Source organism: Lepidochelys kempii, chromosome 20, assembly GCF_965140285.1.
Source record: "Lepidochelys kempii isolate rLepKem1 chromosome 20, rLepKem1.hap1, whole genome shotgun sequence".
In the NCBI taxonomy this organism is placed as follows: Eukaryota; Metazoa; Chordata; order Testudines; family Cheloniidae; genus Lepidochelys; species Lepidochelys kempii.
Window position 1 is genome coordinate 27,779,536 of NC_136399.1, and position 15,749 is coordinate 27,795,284.

The window sequence follows — 15,749 nt, forward strand, 5'->3', positions numbered from 1 at the left end:
CTGGTGTGGCCCGTGATGTTCGTCCCTCTCCGCACCGTGTTCCTGGTTCCTTTCCCCCCTTCCGGCTGTCTCTCGGTAACTGCCCAAACTTCCGCTGCGCCCAGCACCCTCCGGCCCGACTGCTGCCTCGCCCCGTCCCCTGCTCCCGCCGCCTCCGGCCCTGCCATGCCTGGCTTCGTGCCCCGCCACATCTCGGTGTTCCCCTCCCCGCAGGAGCTGGGCTCCTCCCTGGCGCAGCTCGTGGCCCAGCGGGCGGCCGAGTCCGGCGGCCGCTTCTCGCTGGGGCTGTCGGGCGGGAGCCTGGTGCGGATCCTGTCCCAGGAGCTGCCCGCGGCCGCCGCCCTCTCCGGCCCCGCTGCCCCCGCCCGCTGGGTCCTGGCCTTCTGCGACGAGCGGCTGGTGCCCGTGGAGGACCCGGAGAGCACGTACGGTGCCTACAAGGTGAGGGGGCTGCGGGGACCCGCCCCGCCCCGCCCGCGGGAAAACCCCCTGGGGAGATACCGGGGCAGGAATGTGGAGAAGACGTTTGTTGCAACAATTCTAGATTTTCCTGCTAAGACCGAGGGAACACATTTTTCCATGGACAAAGCTGTGTCTGCACTGGGTTTTAATATAGTGCTCAGGTGTGTGCTTTTTCCCCACACCCTGACCAACCTGGCTATGTCAGCTTAACTTTTAAGTGTAGATCAGGCCTTAGGATCTTTGGTTCCTGTTGACATTCCCATTCACCAGCAGATGCTGTTGTCTCCAAAAGTTATGAAAGTAAATGTACTCTGATTTTGTTAATTGAGAGTAGGGAAAAATCCCATTGTGTAAAACAATATAACTCAACTTCTTGGTTAGAATTTTGAGAATTTTAATTATTTATTTCAGACTCACCTCCTCTCCAAGATCTCCATCCCAGAAAATCAAGTGGTTATAATTAACCCCTCACTACCTGTAGAAGAGGCTGCTTCAGACTATGCTGAGAAGTTAAAAGAGGTTCAGTGGAAAGTTTTTGTTTTGTATATCCAACTTCTTCAAGTAGGAGTGAAAGTCACTAATTTACTAAATAAGTTCCCCGGCTGTGTTACCAATAACTCTTGCTGGTATTCAAACAGAGAATTTTAAACAATTTTCTTTTTATTGCTAATGTTACTTGCTTTCTTCCTGCACTTCAGTTAGCTAGGAGAATTAATTCAGACTAGTTTTCACGTATTAACATGAAGTTTTTGTTTCTGAATTGGCAACGCTGGAGGGGAATGTTAATGTTCCTCACACACCCAGGAATGTGCTACTTAAAATGCAGAAAAGTCAGTAAAATGTTTGTTAATCATAGAATCCGTAAAACCTTTATTTTTTGCGAGTACAAAACCTAAATTCAGTCCTATTGTCCAAAATTATCTTTCTGTAATAATCCTTGTGCTCCAAAGTGATGGACTGCTAATAATCTTCCCAAAAGTCCCCACATAATACTGTTGGAACAAACTTATACAAGTTTCAGAGTGGTAGCTGTGTTAGTCTGTATCAGCAAAAACAAAAGGAGTCCTTGTGGCACCTTAGAGACTAACAAACACCTAGTGTGAGGTCAGTCTAAGAGATGATTCAATTGACAGCAGGATATCCAGGGAGGAAAAATAACTTTTGAAGTGGTAATGAGAGTGGCCCATTTCAGACAGTTGACAAGAAGGTGTGAGTAACAGTAGGGGGAAATTAGGTTTAGGTTTTGTAGTGACCCAACCACTCCCAGTCTTTATTCAGGCCTAATCTGATGGTGTCCAGTTTGCAAATTAATTCCAGTTCTGCAGTTTCATGTTGGAGTCTGTTTCTGAAGGTTTTTTGTTGAAGAATTGCCACTTTCAGGTCTGTTATTGAATGATCAGGGAGATTGAAGTGTTCTCCTATTGGTTTTTGAATGTTATGATTCCTGATGTCAGATTTGTGTCCATTTATTCTTTTGCACAGAGACTGTCCGGTTTGGTCAATGTACATGGCAGAGGGGCATTGCTGGCACATGATGGCATATATCACATTGGTAGATGTGCAGGTGAACGAGCCTCTGATAGTGTGGCTGATGTGGTTAGGTCCTATGATGGGTTTCAGAGTAACAGCCGTGTTAGTCTGTATTCGCAAAAAGAAAAGGAGTACTTGTGGCACCTTAGAGACTAACCAATTTATTTGAGCATGAGCTTTCGTGAGCTACAGCTCACTTCATCGGATGCATACCGTGGAAACTGCAGCAGATATTATATACACACAGAGATCATGAAACAATACCTCCTCCCACCCCACTGTCCTGCTGGTAATAGCTTATCTAAAGTGATCATCAAGTTGGGCCATTTCCAGCACAAATCCAGGTTTTCTCACCCTCCACCCCCTACACACAAACTCACTCTCCTGCTGGTAATAGCCCATCCAAAGTGACAACTCTCTTCACAATGTGCATGATAATCAAGGTGGGCCATGGTGTCCCTTGAATAGATATGTGGACAGAGTTGGCATCGTGGTTTGTTGCAGGGTTTGGTTCCTGGGTTGGTGTTTTTGTTTTGTGATGTGTGGTTGCTGGAGAGTATTTGCTTCAGGTTGGGGGGCTGTTTGTAAGCGAGGACTGGCTTGTCCCCCAAGGTCTGTGAGAGTGAAGGATCGTCCTTCAGGATAGGCTGTAGATCCCTGATGATGCACTGGAGAGGTTTTAGTTGGTGGCTGTAGGTGACAGCTAGTGGCCTTCTGAATAAAGACTGGGAGTGGTGGGTCATGACAAAACCTAAACCTAATTTCCCCAATACTAATTTCCACCTACTACTCACACCTTCTTGTCAACTGTCTGAAATGGGCCACTGTCATTACCACTTCAAAAGTTATTTTTCCACCCTTGGTATCCTGCTATCAATTGAATTATCTTGTTAGACTGACCTCACACTTGATAAGGCAAATCACATCTTTTCATGTATTTATACCTGCTCCTGTATTTTCCACTCCATGCATCTGATGAAGTGGGTTCTAGCCCACGAGAGCTTATACCCAAATAAATTTGTTAGTCTCAAAGGTGCCACAAGGACTCCTCATTTTTTTAATTTAACAAGATCACTCCTGAGTTGACCAAGATGTTGAATTCCCAAAAGAAACTGGGGAGGCCATCTTGGGAACCCAGGAATTGGTGTCCACTTGCATAGACTGGAATGCTGATAAGATTAAAGAAATTTAAGTTGTTCATTTTTATGTTCTATATGATTTTTTTTAAAAATATCTCTGTGGATGAGATGTGTTTACTGTGGTGTATATGTGGTGCTTGTACTCAGGGAGGGGACTCTTTAGCTGGTGAAGATGGTGTGTGTTAGTGGGGAGACTTTCTAGTGGAATGTGTATGCTGTTTTTAAACTAATGATGTATAATGTGTTTGGTTGCTAAATCAAAGGTGTACAACCTACTGCTGAACTTCTGCCATTGTAACCCAGCTGCATTCTGTGACAGTGTGTTCAGTTGTGAGATGCCAGAAAGCTGTATATGTGAACAGAAATTCATTGCAGCGTATGAGCGCCCTGTGTTCAGCAGCTGTACACCCTTATTCCTGATGTGATTTATACTTTTGCAGTGATATCTCCTTTTTCTGTTCAGTGTCCTAATTTATGCTTTCCTCTGTCTGGGTTTTTGTTCCTTCTTGCAGGCTTTTCAAGGTGAAAACATGCCTGTCTTTGATCTGCTGATTTTGGGAATAGGGCCAGATGGTCACACCTGCTCCCTATTTCCAGACCATCCCCTTCTGCAGGTGATTTTACAGACCCAGGGAGCGGATACTGTATACTGGGATAAGAATGTGCATTTTGTTCACAACTGTGACAGGGCTTTTTTTCCATTTTAGTTTGTCTCTAGGTGGTAAGTCTGAGTGCATGCGTATGTGGTTGTTTTAAGAGTTTGATGAACAGCTCTGAGTTATGGCATTAGAACTTGGCAGTTGCCAGTATTTGGAATGTGATTTTTAAAAAAGGAAAGTGGGAACAAGAGGAAAAGCAGATGGACTTTGACTCTTTCCTCTTCACTTAGCCCTGATCCTGCAATCTGATTCATATGGGTGTAACCCGGTGCCCATATGGAGCCCTGTTGACTTCAGTGGAGCTATACATGGATGCATGAGTCTGCCTAGAAAACTTTAATGTTGATTAATGCTGACCAGGATCTGAGGCCTGATAATGATCTTTGGTCTCCTTTTACTGGCTGCTTAGTCATAGTCAAATAGCACAAGCTTGAGTTTGGTGAGGCTGTCCTTTGCTTTGACTCCTATCTCTGCACTACTCTGATCAATTTTCACACTTCAGCTTTATTTTTCATGGCAGGAAAAAGAGAAGATAGTTGCCTCTATTAGTGATTCTCCGAAGCCACCACCTGAGCGGATAACTCTAACATTGCCTGTTCTGAATGCAGCACGTACTGTTGTGTTCGTTGCTACAGGGGAAAGTAAAGCTGCCATCTTAAAGGTAAGGTTTAAAAATGAAGAAAATTGTTGATTGATGAAAACCCAAAATTTAACAAAAACAATCCATCCATTTAGTTAAAGCTATTTCCCACTGAAAAAACATTATAATGGAAAATTTTTGGCCAGTTCTAGAGAGTTTGTTTGGCATGGTGAACGCTTCCATGACTGTCTCATTGCACTATGATCTCCCTGGATTAGTGGGACTGGCAGTGCTAATGCCCTGTTTCTTTGCACAGCGTATTTTGGAAGGCGATGAGGAGAACCCTCTCCCTGCTGCTCTTGTCCAGCCTCATACTGGGAAGCTGCACTGGTTTCTGGATGAGTCTGCAGCCAGGGAGTTGACTGTTCCCTTTGAGAAGCACTCTATCTTGTAGAACCAAATACTTGGCTGGATTTCAGGGTGGCGATTCAGGAGCACTGGCTGCAGTTCCTGCATAGAGCCAGCTCTACAACATTCCAGATTGAGGACTCTGGTCATAGTACTTGAATGTGGCACTAAACTAACACTGTCTTTTGTTTCTCTTTTTTTAAGCAAGTGGTACTTTGTGGAGCACTGTAATAATCAGTGGTCGGGGAGGGGAGCTATAAGACTCTCAAAGCTGGTCTCTAGCTGCAAATGGAAATGTTGGAGATTGCAGAGGTGGACAGTATGATGCAGTCTGTCTTGTGAATGGTTAATGTGGTGTAAAGTGAATGCACAATATTAAAGATGTACATTTCAGTTTTTTGGCTCTTGCTTGTTTTATCTTCAGGTAGTACTTCTTGCTTAAATATCAACTAAAGGCATGATCTTTCAGTCCTTATTCTTGTGAGGAGAGGCTGCAGGAACAGCCTTGTGATTTGGGAATCCCTTGACTCTATTTATACTCCTTTAGGGGAAGTGATGCAGGTAAGGAGATGAAGTCAGAGGTCTGCTAACAAATGTTTCCTTGGAAATACTCCAAACAACTTTGGAGTCAGGATTAATTTTTGTTTCACTTGACAGTTTTGTGGACCCTTTTCAGGATTTGTTCTCTCTCCACTGTTATCTTTTCATTGTCCAGTGGACCTGGTCCATCATAGAACATGGACATCAGTACTACTTGCATGTTTTTGGCCCCTGGTTACACTGTTTGTGAATGGATTCTCTGTGGAGAGGTTCTCTCCTCAGGTTTGCGCTGGCTACTGGCCAGAGTTACCCTGTTTGATTGGTTCCATTATGTTGTCCATAAATCTGGGTGCTACAGGATCGTATATGTTGAAGATCCTCATAGATGCACTTTGTGTTAGTGAGATATGAGAGAACCATACTTTTTAGCTTCTTGTCATCTTGCATTTCAGTCAGTCATGGCCTTGTGTCCTTCTGTGACTATTTCCGCTGATGTCAGCATTAAATTCTCAGGAACATACTCCTAGGACTGCAGTCAGTCCAGGAGGAAGAATAATCCGCCACAGAGCTGATGAATGTTACATTGGCCTTAGAGCTGCCGCTCATGCTTTTTGTTCTCTGGAACCAAGGCTAGACGCTGGTGATAATACTGCTACTGCTTCACGCATATATAGCATCCAAGAGTCTCCAAGTGATTTACAAAGGGGAATAAATATTATTTAGTCCCATTTTACAGTTGGAGAAACTGAGGCAATGAAGGTAAGTGACTTGCCTTAGATCCACAGCAAAACTGGCAGAGCTGGGAATAGAATGTAGGAGTTAGGATTTCTAAACCTTAGATATCATACATATTATGTAAATGTGATATGCAGAAGCTGGACAGAACTTTGATGGGCATTTGTCTGCAAGCAAAGAGAGATTGAAACCAGTACTATGATCCAGAACATCTACGTCTTCTCCTTCCATGGATGTATTCCTTTCCTTTCATCCAGGTAGAGCTGAGAGAGAGAGCACTGCCAGGGGATTAGGATGACAAGTCTTTATACCTCCATTAATGGATCAAACCCACAGTTCAATGTCCCTTCTCATCAACCAGTCCTGTATAAACATGCCACCTTCTCCCCCCAAAAAAACCTCCATGCATCTCCTGCATGGTTCTGGGGCTTCTCCCCGATTTGTGTTCCACAATCTTCTCTTTTTGGGCATGAATTCCAGTAGGCTGGGCAGATTGTGGGGCTTGTTAGTGAGCCGTACTCTTTACCCTTCCATTAAGTTGTTAAAGTTAGTTACAGAGATCCAGATAGATTCTAACACACTGAATAAAAAATATTCATACCTGGGGTTCTTACCACTCCTTTGCTCAGACTCTCTTGTCTGAAGGCAGCTGCAGTGAACACACTAGAACAGGAAACAGATTTACTAACAGTACTGTGAGGAGGAAATGCACCTGTACTTTGCTGCTGCTTCTGACTCTGAGTGAAAGCTGGGTTGGGGGACTTGGAAGCTTTTTTGTTTTGTTTTTTCCCCCAGCCTTTAAGGTCAATCCTCTTGCTTTACTGCTGCTTTCATCTTTCTCTCACTCAGGGTGTGGGTTCACCTCATGCTTCCCCCTGTGCCTTGAGCAGTCCCCCTCTGTATCTACCAAATATCTTACCAAATGTTATGTCTGTGAGGTGCTGAATTCCTATCGCCTTTTGTTGGACTGGAAGGCACACAGCACCTTCCAGGATTAGGCACGGAGGATAGACGCTCTTAGGCGCAGAGGATGAGACTTGCTGTCCTTGTAAAGCACCTGGTACCTTTATGCAGCTGTGTTAAGTCATTTTTCAGACTCCCTTAATACTATTTTAAATAACAATCCCACCCCCATTAGTAGGGTTCTTATTGCGCATCCTTCACAGAAAAGATGCAACTACCTATTTCGCTATGGATTTATTTAAGCAGCATGAGAAAGTGGGGATCTCCTTGGAATTGGGTCTGAATAAAAAAGAACTGAAGTCATATTTTATTCATATTAAACTTGGAAACTAACATAGAGCATGTGTGCAGAATGGGACTTTGAACATCCAGAATCCTGGTTACTGCTAACGCACATCTCTTCAGACATATGAAATGCGCATGTCCTTGCTCAGGACTCTTACAAGCTGGATGTTTTAATAAGCAGTTTTTGAGCTACCCGAGTTCTCAGAAAGTGTCTGGAAACAATTCCTCTAATATACTGAAGAAGCAAGTTTGTTTCATCTTACCCTCCGATGTTGTGTGTGATGTTTTTTATAGAACATTGTAAGCATGTCTTTTCTTCACATTTGCTGTGTGGTCCTGGATCACCTTTTGGGTGATTCTCAGGCCCCTTTTATATTTGTTCATTTAATCATCCCTACTGCTCTGTCATGCATAAAGGGTTATCTTGCTTTTTATCTAGCACAGGAGCTAATGTAAGTGCTGAATGCTTCAGCTTAAAGAGAGGGTGGAAGATTTCCTATTTCTACATATCCTGGAGGGTATCACTGAAACTGGCTGTCACATAATGTTAAAAGTGGAAGGTTACTGAATTAATCTTAATCAGGAGAAACAAAGTACAGAAGGGAACTGAGAGTTGAGAGCAGGTGCTGAGCACTGACCTGTGGTATTTCTATGTGAAATCAGTCTTTAAATAAATGTTGCTTTCGGGTTCAGAAATACTTCAGAAAAGTCCCACAGTGGCACTGCTAGATTCAGTCACTGGTGCTTTATTTGCAGATGAACTATCTCTGGCTTTTGGTGCAGTTGGAGGAAGCCCATGTGAAATGCTCTGTATGGATGGTGTATAGAAGGCTATAGAGCGGGAGGATGCCCTAAGTGAGCGTAGGACATTCGTGGATAAATTAGTTCATTACAGCCTGTTAGTTTATAGCTCTTGACTCTTCAGCACCTGAAATCCAAATTTTGGTGCAATAGGACTTCGATAGAGAAATTCTTTTTTGTTTCCTTTGCATAGCATTACTTTATAGTAAGTGGAGACAAAATGGGTAAGGTTATTTTTTTATTGGACCAATTTCTGATGGTGAAAGAGACGAGCTTTCAAGCTTATGCAGAGCTCTTATTCAGGTCTGTAAGCAGAGGATTTGCTAGGACAGAAATTGCAATTTGCACTTTGCAGTTTATTGAATCAATCTGGGATTTGCATTCTTCAGTGTAATCAAGGTTCCATCATGTCCATGTTCTGTGAGCTTGTTCCACCCTGTTACAAGAGGGAGGGAGTCTGTATGAGCTTGGGTTATATCAAGCACAGACACAAAAGACACCACACGGTTAACAAAAACAGAACCTCCAAACAGCCTTTTTAACATTAAAGGCTTAAGGATATTTTGAGGCCTCTTTCTGTGTCAGGGTGTGGGTTCATGGACTAAGTGCTGCTGCCCCTTTAAGGCCTGTTTGTGTGTAGGGGTGTGGGTGCAGGGACTGCTGTGAGACAGAAACATTATTTGAATATTTATGAGCTGATGATCTGAAGGCGAGTGTGACAGAAAAAGACAATCCCTGCTGCTCTTGGAGCCTAAAAATCACTTTACCAGGCAGCTCCTCTCTGCCCATGACTCTGACTGGAAGAATTGGAAACAGGCAAGATATTAAAGTGGAAGATGGGAGGAAGGTATTCAAGTCCACTGGATGGAAGACAGCGCAGGTACCTGAGAGGTAAGGAAAAGCTTTGATGATTACCATTTCCAGAGTGATGGTTCCTTTTAAAAATAAAACCATACAATTAGTTCAATGTATAAACATGTAATCTGAGGTGGATGTATCTGCAGGTTGTTGCCTGACATGGGATATGGTAGATTACCATAAATCCAACCCTGGGGCAGGGATGCTGTATAAAGAGGACTGGAGAAGGGGGTTCAAGATTCATCTAGTGGACAACAGCAAGTTGAAACATAAATGTCCCAAACAAGTTATGTTACAGATCTTTCAGATATAGTGGTTACTACTTACTCTGACTTCTGTGCAGGGAAGCTTATGGCAAAGAGATTTGCTACAATAAGGAAAGAAGACTTTCCCCACCTGTTTTCAGAAGTGCAACCACATTTTAAAAACAAACAAACCAGGAATGAAAATGCACAAGTCCTACAACCATGTTGGGAGGGACAGTTAAAAGATCCTGCCCCCGTGTTTGAACTGTTGCTTATTTGATCACAACATTAAGGCTGGAAAGAAATATGGATCAACAATGTTCTACACAGTGGTCAAATCTAACTTGACATGACATGACAGGTGAACCTCTGTAACGTAACTTGTGAGTCTTAGTGTCGTATGGGAATTCAAAAGTTGGAGCCTGGCCATCAGTTAGATATCAGCACTCACATTTATGCCAAGCTATAATATGGTGCTGAGAATCCATGCTTGCCAGCAGAGCTGATGAGTCTTTTATGAGCACAGAGGCACCAGTAAAGTTATCACATCTGTCTACATTGCTCCAGCTGTACATCACAACCTGGCACCATATGCGAGTATCTATCTGATACTGAATCACTAAGGTTCCCATCCTGGTATCAGTCCAGTTTGCCTCTGCTCACAAGGGCAGCAGGAGAATTTGTCTGAAAATAGCTGAGTCGTAATCTGAGCCAACAACTCATCTTTGTTTTTAGGGCCTGTCTACACTACAAAACTACCATGTCAGAGAATCTGGTTACAATGCAACTAAGACAAACTTTCATCTTGTAGACAGGAACTGGAACCACATTTTTAATTGTGCAATAATTGTGCTGCAGCCCTATTCTGCCCATGGCCATTTCTCTACTGTAGTGTCGGAGACTCTTTCAGGTGTGTTCCAAGCTCCAAAGTGTTTTACAAACTATATATAGAAGAATCCATTCTCCACTGGGCCAGGACAAGCACCTATGGGTGAAACAAAGTGAGCGTAATGATAGTTGGCTTTAAAAGTACAGTGCTTTTTAATGACAGGTTTCAGAGTAGCAGCCGTGTTAGTCTGTATTCGCAAAAAGAAAAGGAGTACTTGTGGCACTGTAGAGACTAACAAATGTATTTGAGCATAGTACTTGTGGCACTTTAGAGACTAACAAATTTATTTGAAGTGAGCTGTAGCTCACGAAAGCTTATGCTCAAATAAATTTGTTAGTCTCTAAGGTGCCACAAGTACTCCTTTTCTTTTAGTGCTTTTTAAGTATTCATTAAGCCTTACAGCTCCTTGTAAGATAGGCTTGTATAAGCCCCATAACTCCCTTGAAAGGTTGGTGGTATTAGTACTAAAATTACTTTTATTATTTTACAGATGGGGAAACTGAGAATCAGAGTTTCACAGCACAACTAGACACAATGGTTTAGGACAGAAAGAAAAGACCTGGCAGCGACCTTTGGGTTATTTGGTTCCCTCTGGAGCATTGAAAAGTAGCACCTTAGGACCAGGTGGGAGTATCCCATGTAACTGCCTGTGACTGTAGGGGTGCAGGTATTGGAGCATCTGTTCTTCTCATTTTATATTTCTGTGATCCTACCTGAGCGAGTTTGAGCAGGCAGGGTGTAATGGTCTGAGCTGCAGTTTGGCCAGGACGCTATTGTTAATGCCTGGGCTCATGCAAACAGCACACAGGACCTTTAGTGACCATGGCTGGACAGAACTTTGGTTTTGTATGTCTAATCCGAACAACTGTTAGTTCTCAGATTACCTTTAAAAACCTCTGGCTTGTAGAGGGTGAGTGAAGGATACAGCAAGAGAGAGAGAAAGAAGTCAGCTGAAGTGACTAGGGTGGTATTTACCTAATGTAAAAACACAGATGTCAAACATCAAGGGGCAAAATATACCCCTAATGCAATTTGATTAACTCCTTCTTAGATACAACAGGGACAGCTATGGCCAAGTTGTTTGTCTTGTGGGGTGGTGTTTCTTCTCTGACATGGGTGTAGCCTCCTCTTTCCAAAAGGATTCTGTCATCCAAACATAATTCCTCGATCACCTCACTTATGGAGATCACTGTCTTCCTCAGTGGATCCCTTTCCCATCTAGGCAATAGCCACCTCTAAGGCTGACAGCAGAGTTGCAGTGTGAATTAACCAGCTGAAGTTGCTGGCTTAAGTTCACCTGTCATGGAGCTCTGTTCTTTTTCTGTTGGGCAGCAACCCTGGCTAGCATAGACTCGAGGCCGGGTACCTTGCTTGCCCTCTCACTGACTGACTTACAGTGGTGCTGCAGGAGCTACAGTCTCTGTTTAAAATCACTTGGATGTACTCAGTGGCTTTTGTTTTGCTGGGCACTTTGCTGGGAGGTGCTGAGCACCTGCCACTCCCAATAACTTCAGTGCGAGTTCAGTGCCCAGCATCCCCCAGGAGCCTTTATCTAGTTTCTTCTGAAATTAGCCAGTGATGGTTTACTTCAAAATATTATCCATAACCACCATCATCCTGGTAATAAGTGTGTGGAACCACAGGGAAAACAAAATGTAGCTGACTGCATGGGTCACAGCCATTTTTAAGGGACCGTACAAGGTTAAACAAGTAAAATGGGAAAAACACCCAGTGTGGGCAGGAAATAAGAACAGGAGATGCCTTTTGCTCCACAACAGGTTGAGTATTCTCCTGGGTCCCAACTTTAATTAACTTGTGTATTTGTTACATAGGGTGCGTTTGCACATCAGCAGTCATTACTGAATTCTGGGCCAGGGAGACGAGACTAGTTCGTAATCTCTATCTAGATCATTAGGCACTGCTGCCAATGCATGTACAGGGTATCTAGGTCAGGTGAGAGATGCTTATAAGAGAGACATGACTATCCTGAGGTATTTATTATGGTTTCACTAAACACTAGCACATTCGTAGATGTATAGATTCTAAGGCCATTGTGATAATCATCTGTCCCCCTATAAAACAGGCAATAGAACTTCCCAAAAATAATTTTTAGAGGAGATCATTTAGAAAAAAATCTGATCTTGATTTACAAATTGTTAGTGTGGAGAATCTACCACGACCCTTGGTAAATTGTTCCAATGGTTAATTACTCTCACTGTTCAAGTTTTACACTTTATTGTCAGCTGGAATTTGTCTAGCTTCAACTTCCAGCCATTGGATCATGTTAGACTTTTCTCTGGTAGACTGAAGAGCTTATTATTAAATATTTGTTCCCCATATTGATACTTATAGACTGTAATCAAGTCATCCTTTAATCTCTTCATTAAGCTGAATAGATTGTGTTCTTTTAGTCTGTCACTGTAATGCATTTTTTTCTAATCCTTTAATCATTATCATGGCTCTTCTCTGAATCCTCTCCAATTTATCAATGAGTCACTTTGTTAGTGAACTCTCACAGATAAGTCCTTCTAACCTCTGGTGAAATTTCTGCTGTTGCATCATCATCTCCCTGGGCAGGGTGAATGAGCCCACAGGAAATTTTTAAAAAATGAGGAGCCTTCCCATAAAGTGTTGGAGTGAGTGAGGACTCAATCTCAGCTTCTATTTTTCTGTGCAACTTGCTGTAATGATTTGGTGTGATAAAAAATAAGACAGTCCCCCAAGGTTTTGACTTATCAGTCTCCTAGGTCCTTGGAAGTGGTTGCCTTATTTGCACTATTAAGAGCATCTTCCTGAGGCCCATTTTGCTGGCCTTAGTACAGTGGTGTCAAGCTCTTCCACGCTTATTTCAGGTGCACACTTTTCATATTTTTGCATTTGAGGTAGAGGGCGGGGCACGGGAGGTCTGTTTAACTGACTGCATCTGTTGGCCCTGAAAGTCCCCTGCCTGGTACCTTGTGTTGTCCTTTACACCTGTGCAAAGTAGTTGTAAAATGCTGCTATTCTGATTTGGTAGTAGTTTGCATTCATTTTGCAGAGCTGCAGATGACAACACATATTGGTGCATGGTGATGGAAAAGGAGGTTGATTGGTCATCAGCTATGCTGGGTCACAGATGTGGTTACTCCAGCTAAAGCTGTTTGTGTTACTTTGGCGGAGTAGCTGTGGCAAAAGGAACTTGAAATCTCCACTGCAATCATTGGCTTTACTGGAAATTCCACCATCAAGTCTGTTTAAGCAGCTTTAGTGGTACCATCAAATTCAATCCAGGACTCCATAAAGAGGGTAGTGCAGTAGCATACATTGTCTTTCCTCCCACAAGCTGGCAGACTTTTCCAGCGGTCAGTATGAGCACATCCCACAACTTGTTATGAATTTTTGGAAAGCTACTAATGCTGGCTGAGTGCTCACTGAGCTCACATTTGGGCTGTGAAATACAAAATCTAATTTAGGGTTTGATTACTTTTCTTTTCCATAGTAAATCAGCCAACAGTTTAAAGGCATTAGAATATGCAGGCAACACACACACAATTAGTCTGACAGTGGGAATGGCCTCTGAGTGCCTTTCTCTTGTCCCCCTCCTATGTGTGTGTGTGTGTGTGTGAGAGAGAGAGAGAGAGAGAAAGATGGGAAATGTCTTGTTTTTATACTTTCGTCATTCTTTCCCCCGCTCACTGTTTGAGCCACATTTTTCTCTTTGCCTCTTCATGAGTCTCCAGGCTAAAGGGGGGTGGGCTGGGGAATGTATCACAGGAAATCTTCAGAAATTCATACTGTGACAGCATTGTCCGCTTTGCCTGAGGTCACAATAGAATGCAGGCATGACCTTTCAACAGCTTCTCAGTTATTAGTGAATTTGCTCTCTCGTTTTAATCTCCTCTTCTAGACTATAGAGAGAATCTGTTTGGAAAAGCAATGGCACATAGGAATCTTTTATCTTTTAATTGCATCAGACCCTCTAACATTCAGAGCCATCTTTCTAATGCTTCACTGGTTTTAGAGGAGCAGCCGTGTTAGTCTGTATCCACAAAAAGAACAGGAGTACTTGTGGCACCTTAGAGACTAACAAATTGATTAGAGCATAAGCTTTTGTGGGTGCTTCACTGTTTGCCATTTTCACAGGCTATTTTGGTTGGCTTTTGCTTCCCGCAGTGTAGAAGTACAGCAGTTCAGGAGTGTGATCTAGTGGTTACAATAGGGAACTGGCAGTGGGGGTACCTGGGTTCTCCAGGCTGTGGTTGACCATGGGAAGGTTTCTTCATATTTCTCTGCTTCAGTTTCCCTACTGCAAAATCACACTAAGCTACCTCTTAGGACAGTGTGAAGCTAAAATGTCTGGCAATCATATTATGATTTAATGATTTAATTGGGGATTGGTCCTGCTTTTGAGCAGGGGGTGGGACTAGATGACCTCCTGAGGTCCCTTCCAACCCTGATATTCTATGATCTGTGACTGTAGGTTGGAAGAAACCTTCTGGTTCTTCCCATACTAGATACTGGTGGGGCAGTGGCAAGACTCTTCCAAAATAAACTTACTGTCAGGCCAGGGCCTGTAAGCTTTCCAGGATGGGGAGCATCTCCTTTCTACATTTGTACAACAGCTACCACAATGGGGTCCCAGTCTTGACTGGGGTCCTTGGGTGCTACCATAATATAAATGTAATAACATCAGAGATGCTATAGTAAATCTTATATCTCAAGTCTGGCTCCTCTGTTGTGGTGCTCCCCACATTCCTCAATGGAAGTAGAAGATTCCTGCCCCGCATCTGCACACCGTGCATCATGTCAGTGTTCCTTGGTCAAAGAAGGTTAGATGGAATCTCTTGTCAGAACCTATCAGTGCTGCTGCTCCTTGCTCAGCTGCAGAAGTCATTGCAGGGTGACACAAGTTTCCTTCCCCCATGCCAGCTGAACATGCTCCTCCTTATGTTTGGTAGGCACACTGTACGCATCAGTGAATAGAGGGACATAAAGGCCTGTAGCATGCATCTCCCAGGCACTTTTAGAGTCAAAGGGTTCCCCAGCATTGGCTGTCTGCATGTTGTTTGTTCTGATTCCTCCTCTGATGAGCATAAGTAGCTGTTAGAATCTGGTTGTAGCCTTACAGTGAACCTATGAGTCTAGAATTTGTGTAGAGAGAGCCCAGATTAGAACTCCCACATTGGGGTGCTCATGAACTTTGGATAAGTTTGGATCTGGATTTGAACTTGTTGGCCTTATCCTTGGCGGCCCACACTGGTAATTCACAAGCTACTGGGTGAAGGAACAATGCTAATCAGACATAGAAGCTTGCATTACCTCACTTGGGAGAGCACTGAAACACCATGGTCATCTCTGTTCTCGCTTCCCAGGTCGCACAGATGCCACAGTGAAGAATTTCATGCCCTATTATCTGAGGCAACTTGCAACCACCTTTCTGAGACGGGTCTCAAAGGAGCTGGACCCGCAAGGCAAACCTGCTCTACAGCTGCTGCAGAGCAAAGTAAGTATCACACCTCCTGTACATGACACACTGCCCCTACTACAAACACCTGATCCCAAGGGCACCTTTTCATGGCTCCATTCCCCCAGAAACAAACGTTCTCTTAGCAGTTGCTGTAATATGGAAACTACAGCTGCTTCTTCCTAGACTCTAGCAGTCTCATGTAATTATTT

General features: G+C 43.4%; 2 protein-coding genes across 3 annotated transcripts in view; both read left to right on the plus strand.

Annotated features, from left to right (window-relative positions):
• On the plus strand, nucleotides 1-5,171 carry PGLS (6-phosphogluconolactonase). The gene is made up of 5 exons (XM_073318985.1): nucleotides 1-441; nucleotides 874-981; nucleotides 3,644-3,745; nucleotides 4,311-4,451; nucleotides 4,687-5,171. The coding sequence occupies exons 1-5, from the start codon at nucleotides 16-18 to the stop codon at nucleotides 4,822-4,824; spliced, it is 915 nt and encodes a 304-aa protein (XP_073175086.1). The 5' UTR covers nucleotides 1-15; the 3' UTR covers nucleotides 4,825-5,171.
• Nucleotides 5,172-5,231: 60 nt separating this feature from the next.
• NIBAN3 (niban apoptosis regulator 3) overlaps nucleotides 5,232-15,749 on the plus strand; it is a 29,352-nt gene continuing 18,834 nt past the window's right edge. Inside the window, exons 1-3 of one of the 2 annotated variants that reach the window (XM_073318982.2) lie at nucleotides 5,232-5,339; nucleotides 8,873-8,993; nucleotides 15,446-15,576. In XM_073318982.2, coding sequence (XP_073175083.1) covers nucleotides 8,939-8,993; nucleotides 15,446-15,576 — 186 coding nt within the window. In that variant the 5' untranslated portion in view covers nucleotides 5,232-5,339; nucleotides 8,873-8,938. Of the gene's footprint in view, nucleotides 5,340-5,359; nucleotides 8,994-15,445; nucleotides 15,577-15,749 lie in introns of those variants that run through there. The other variant, XM_078849652.1, reaches the window with a different exon arrangement.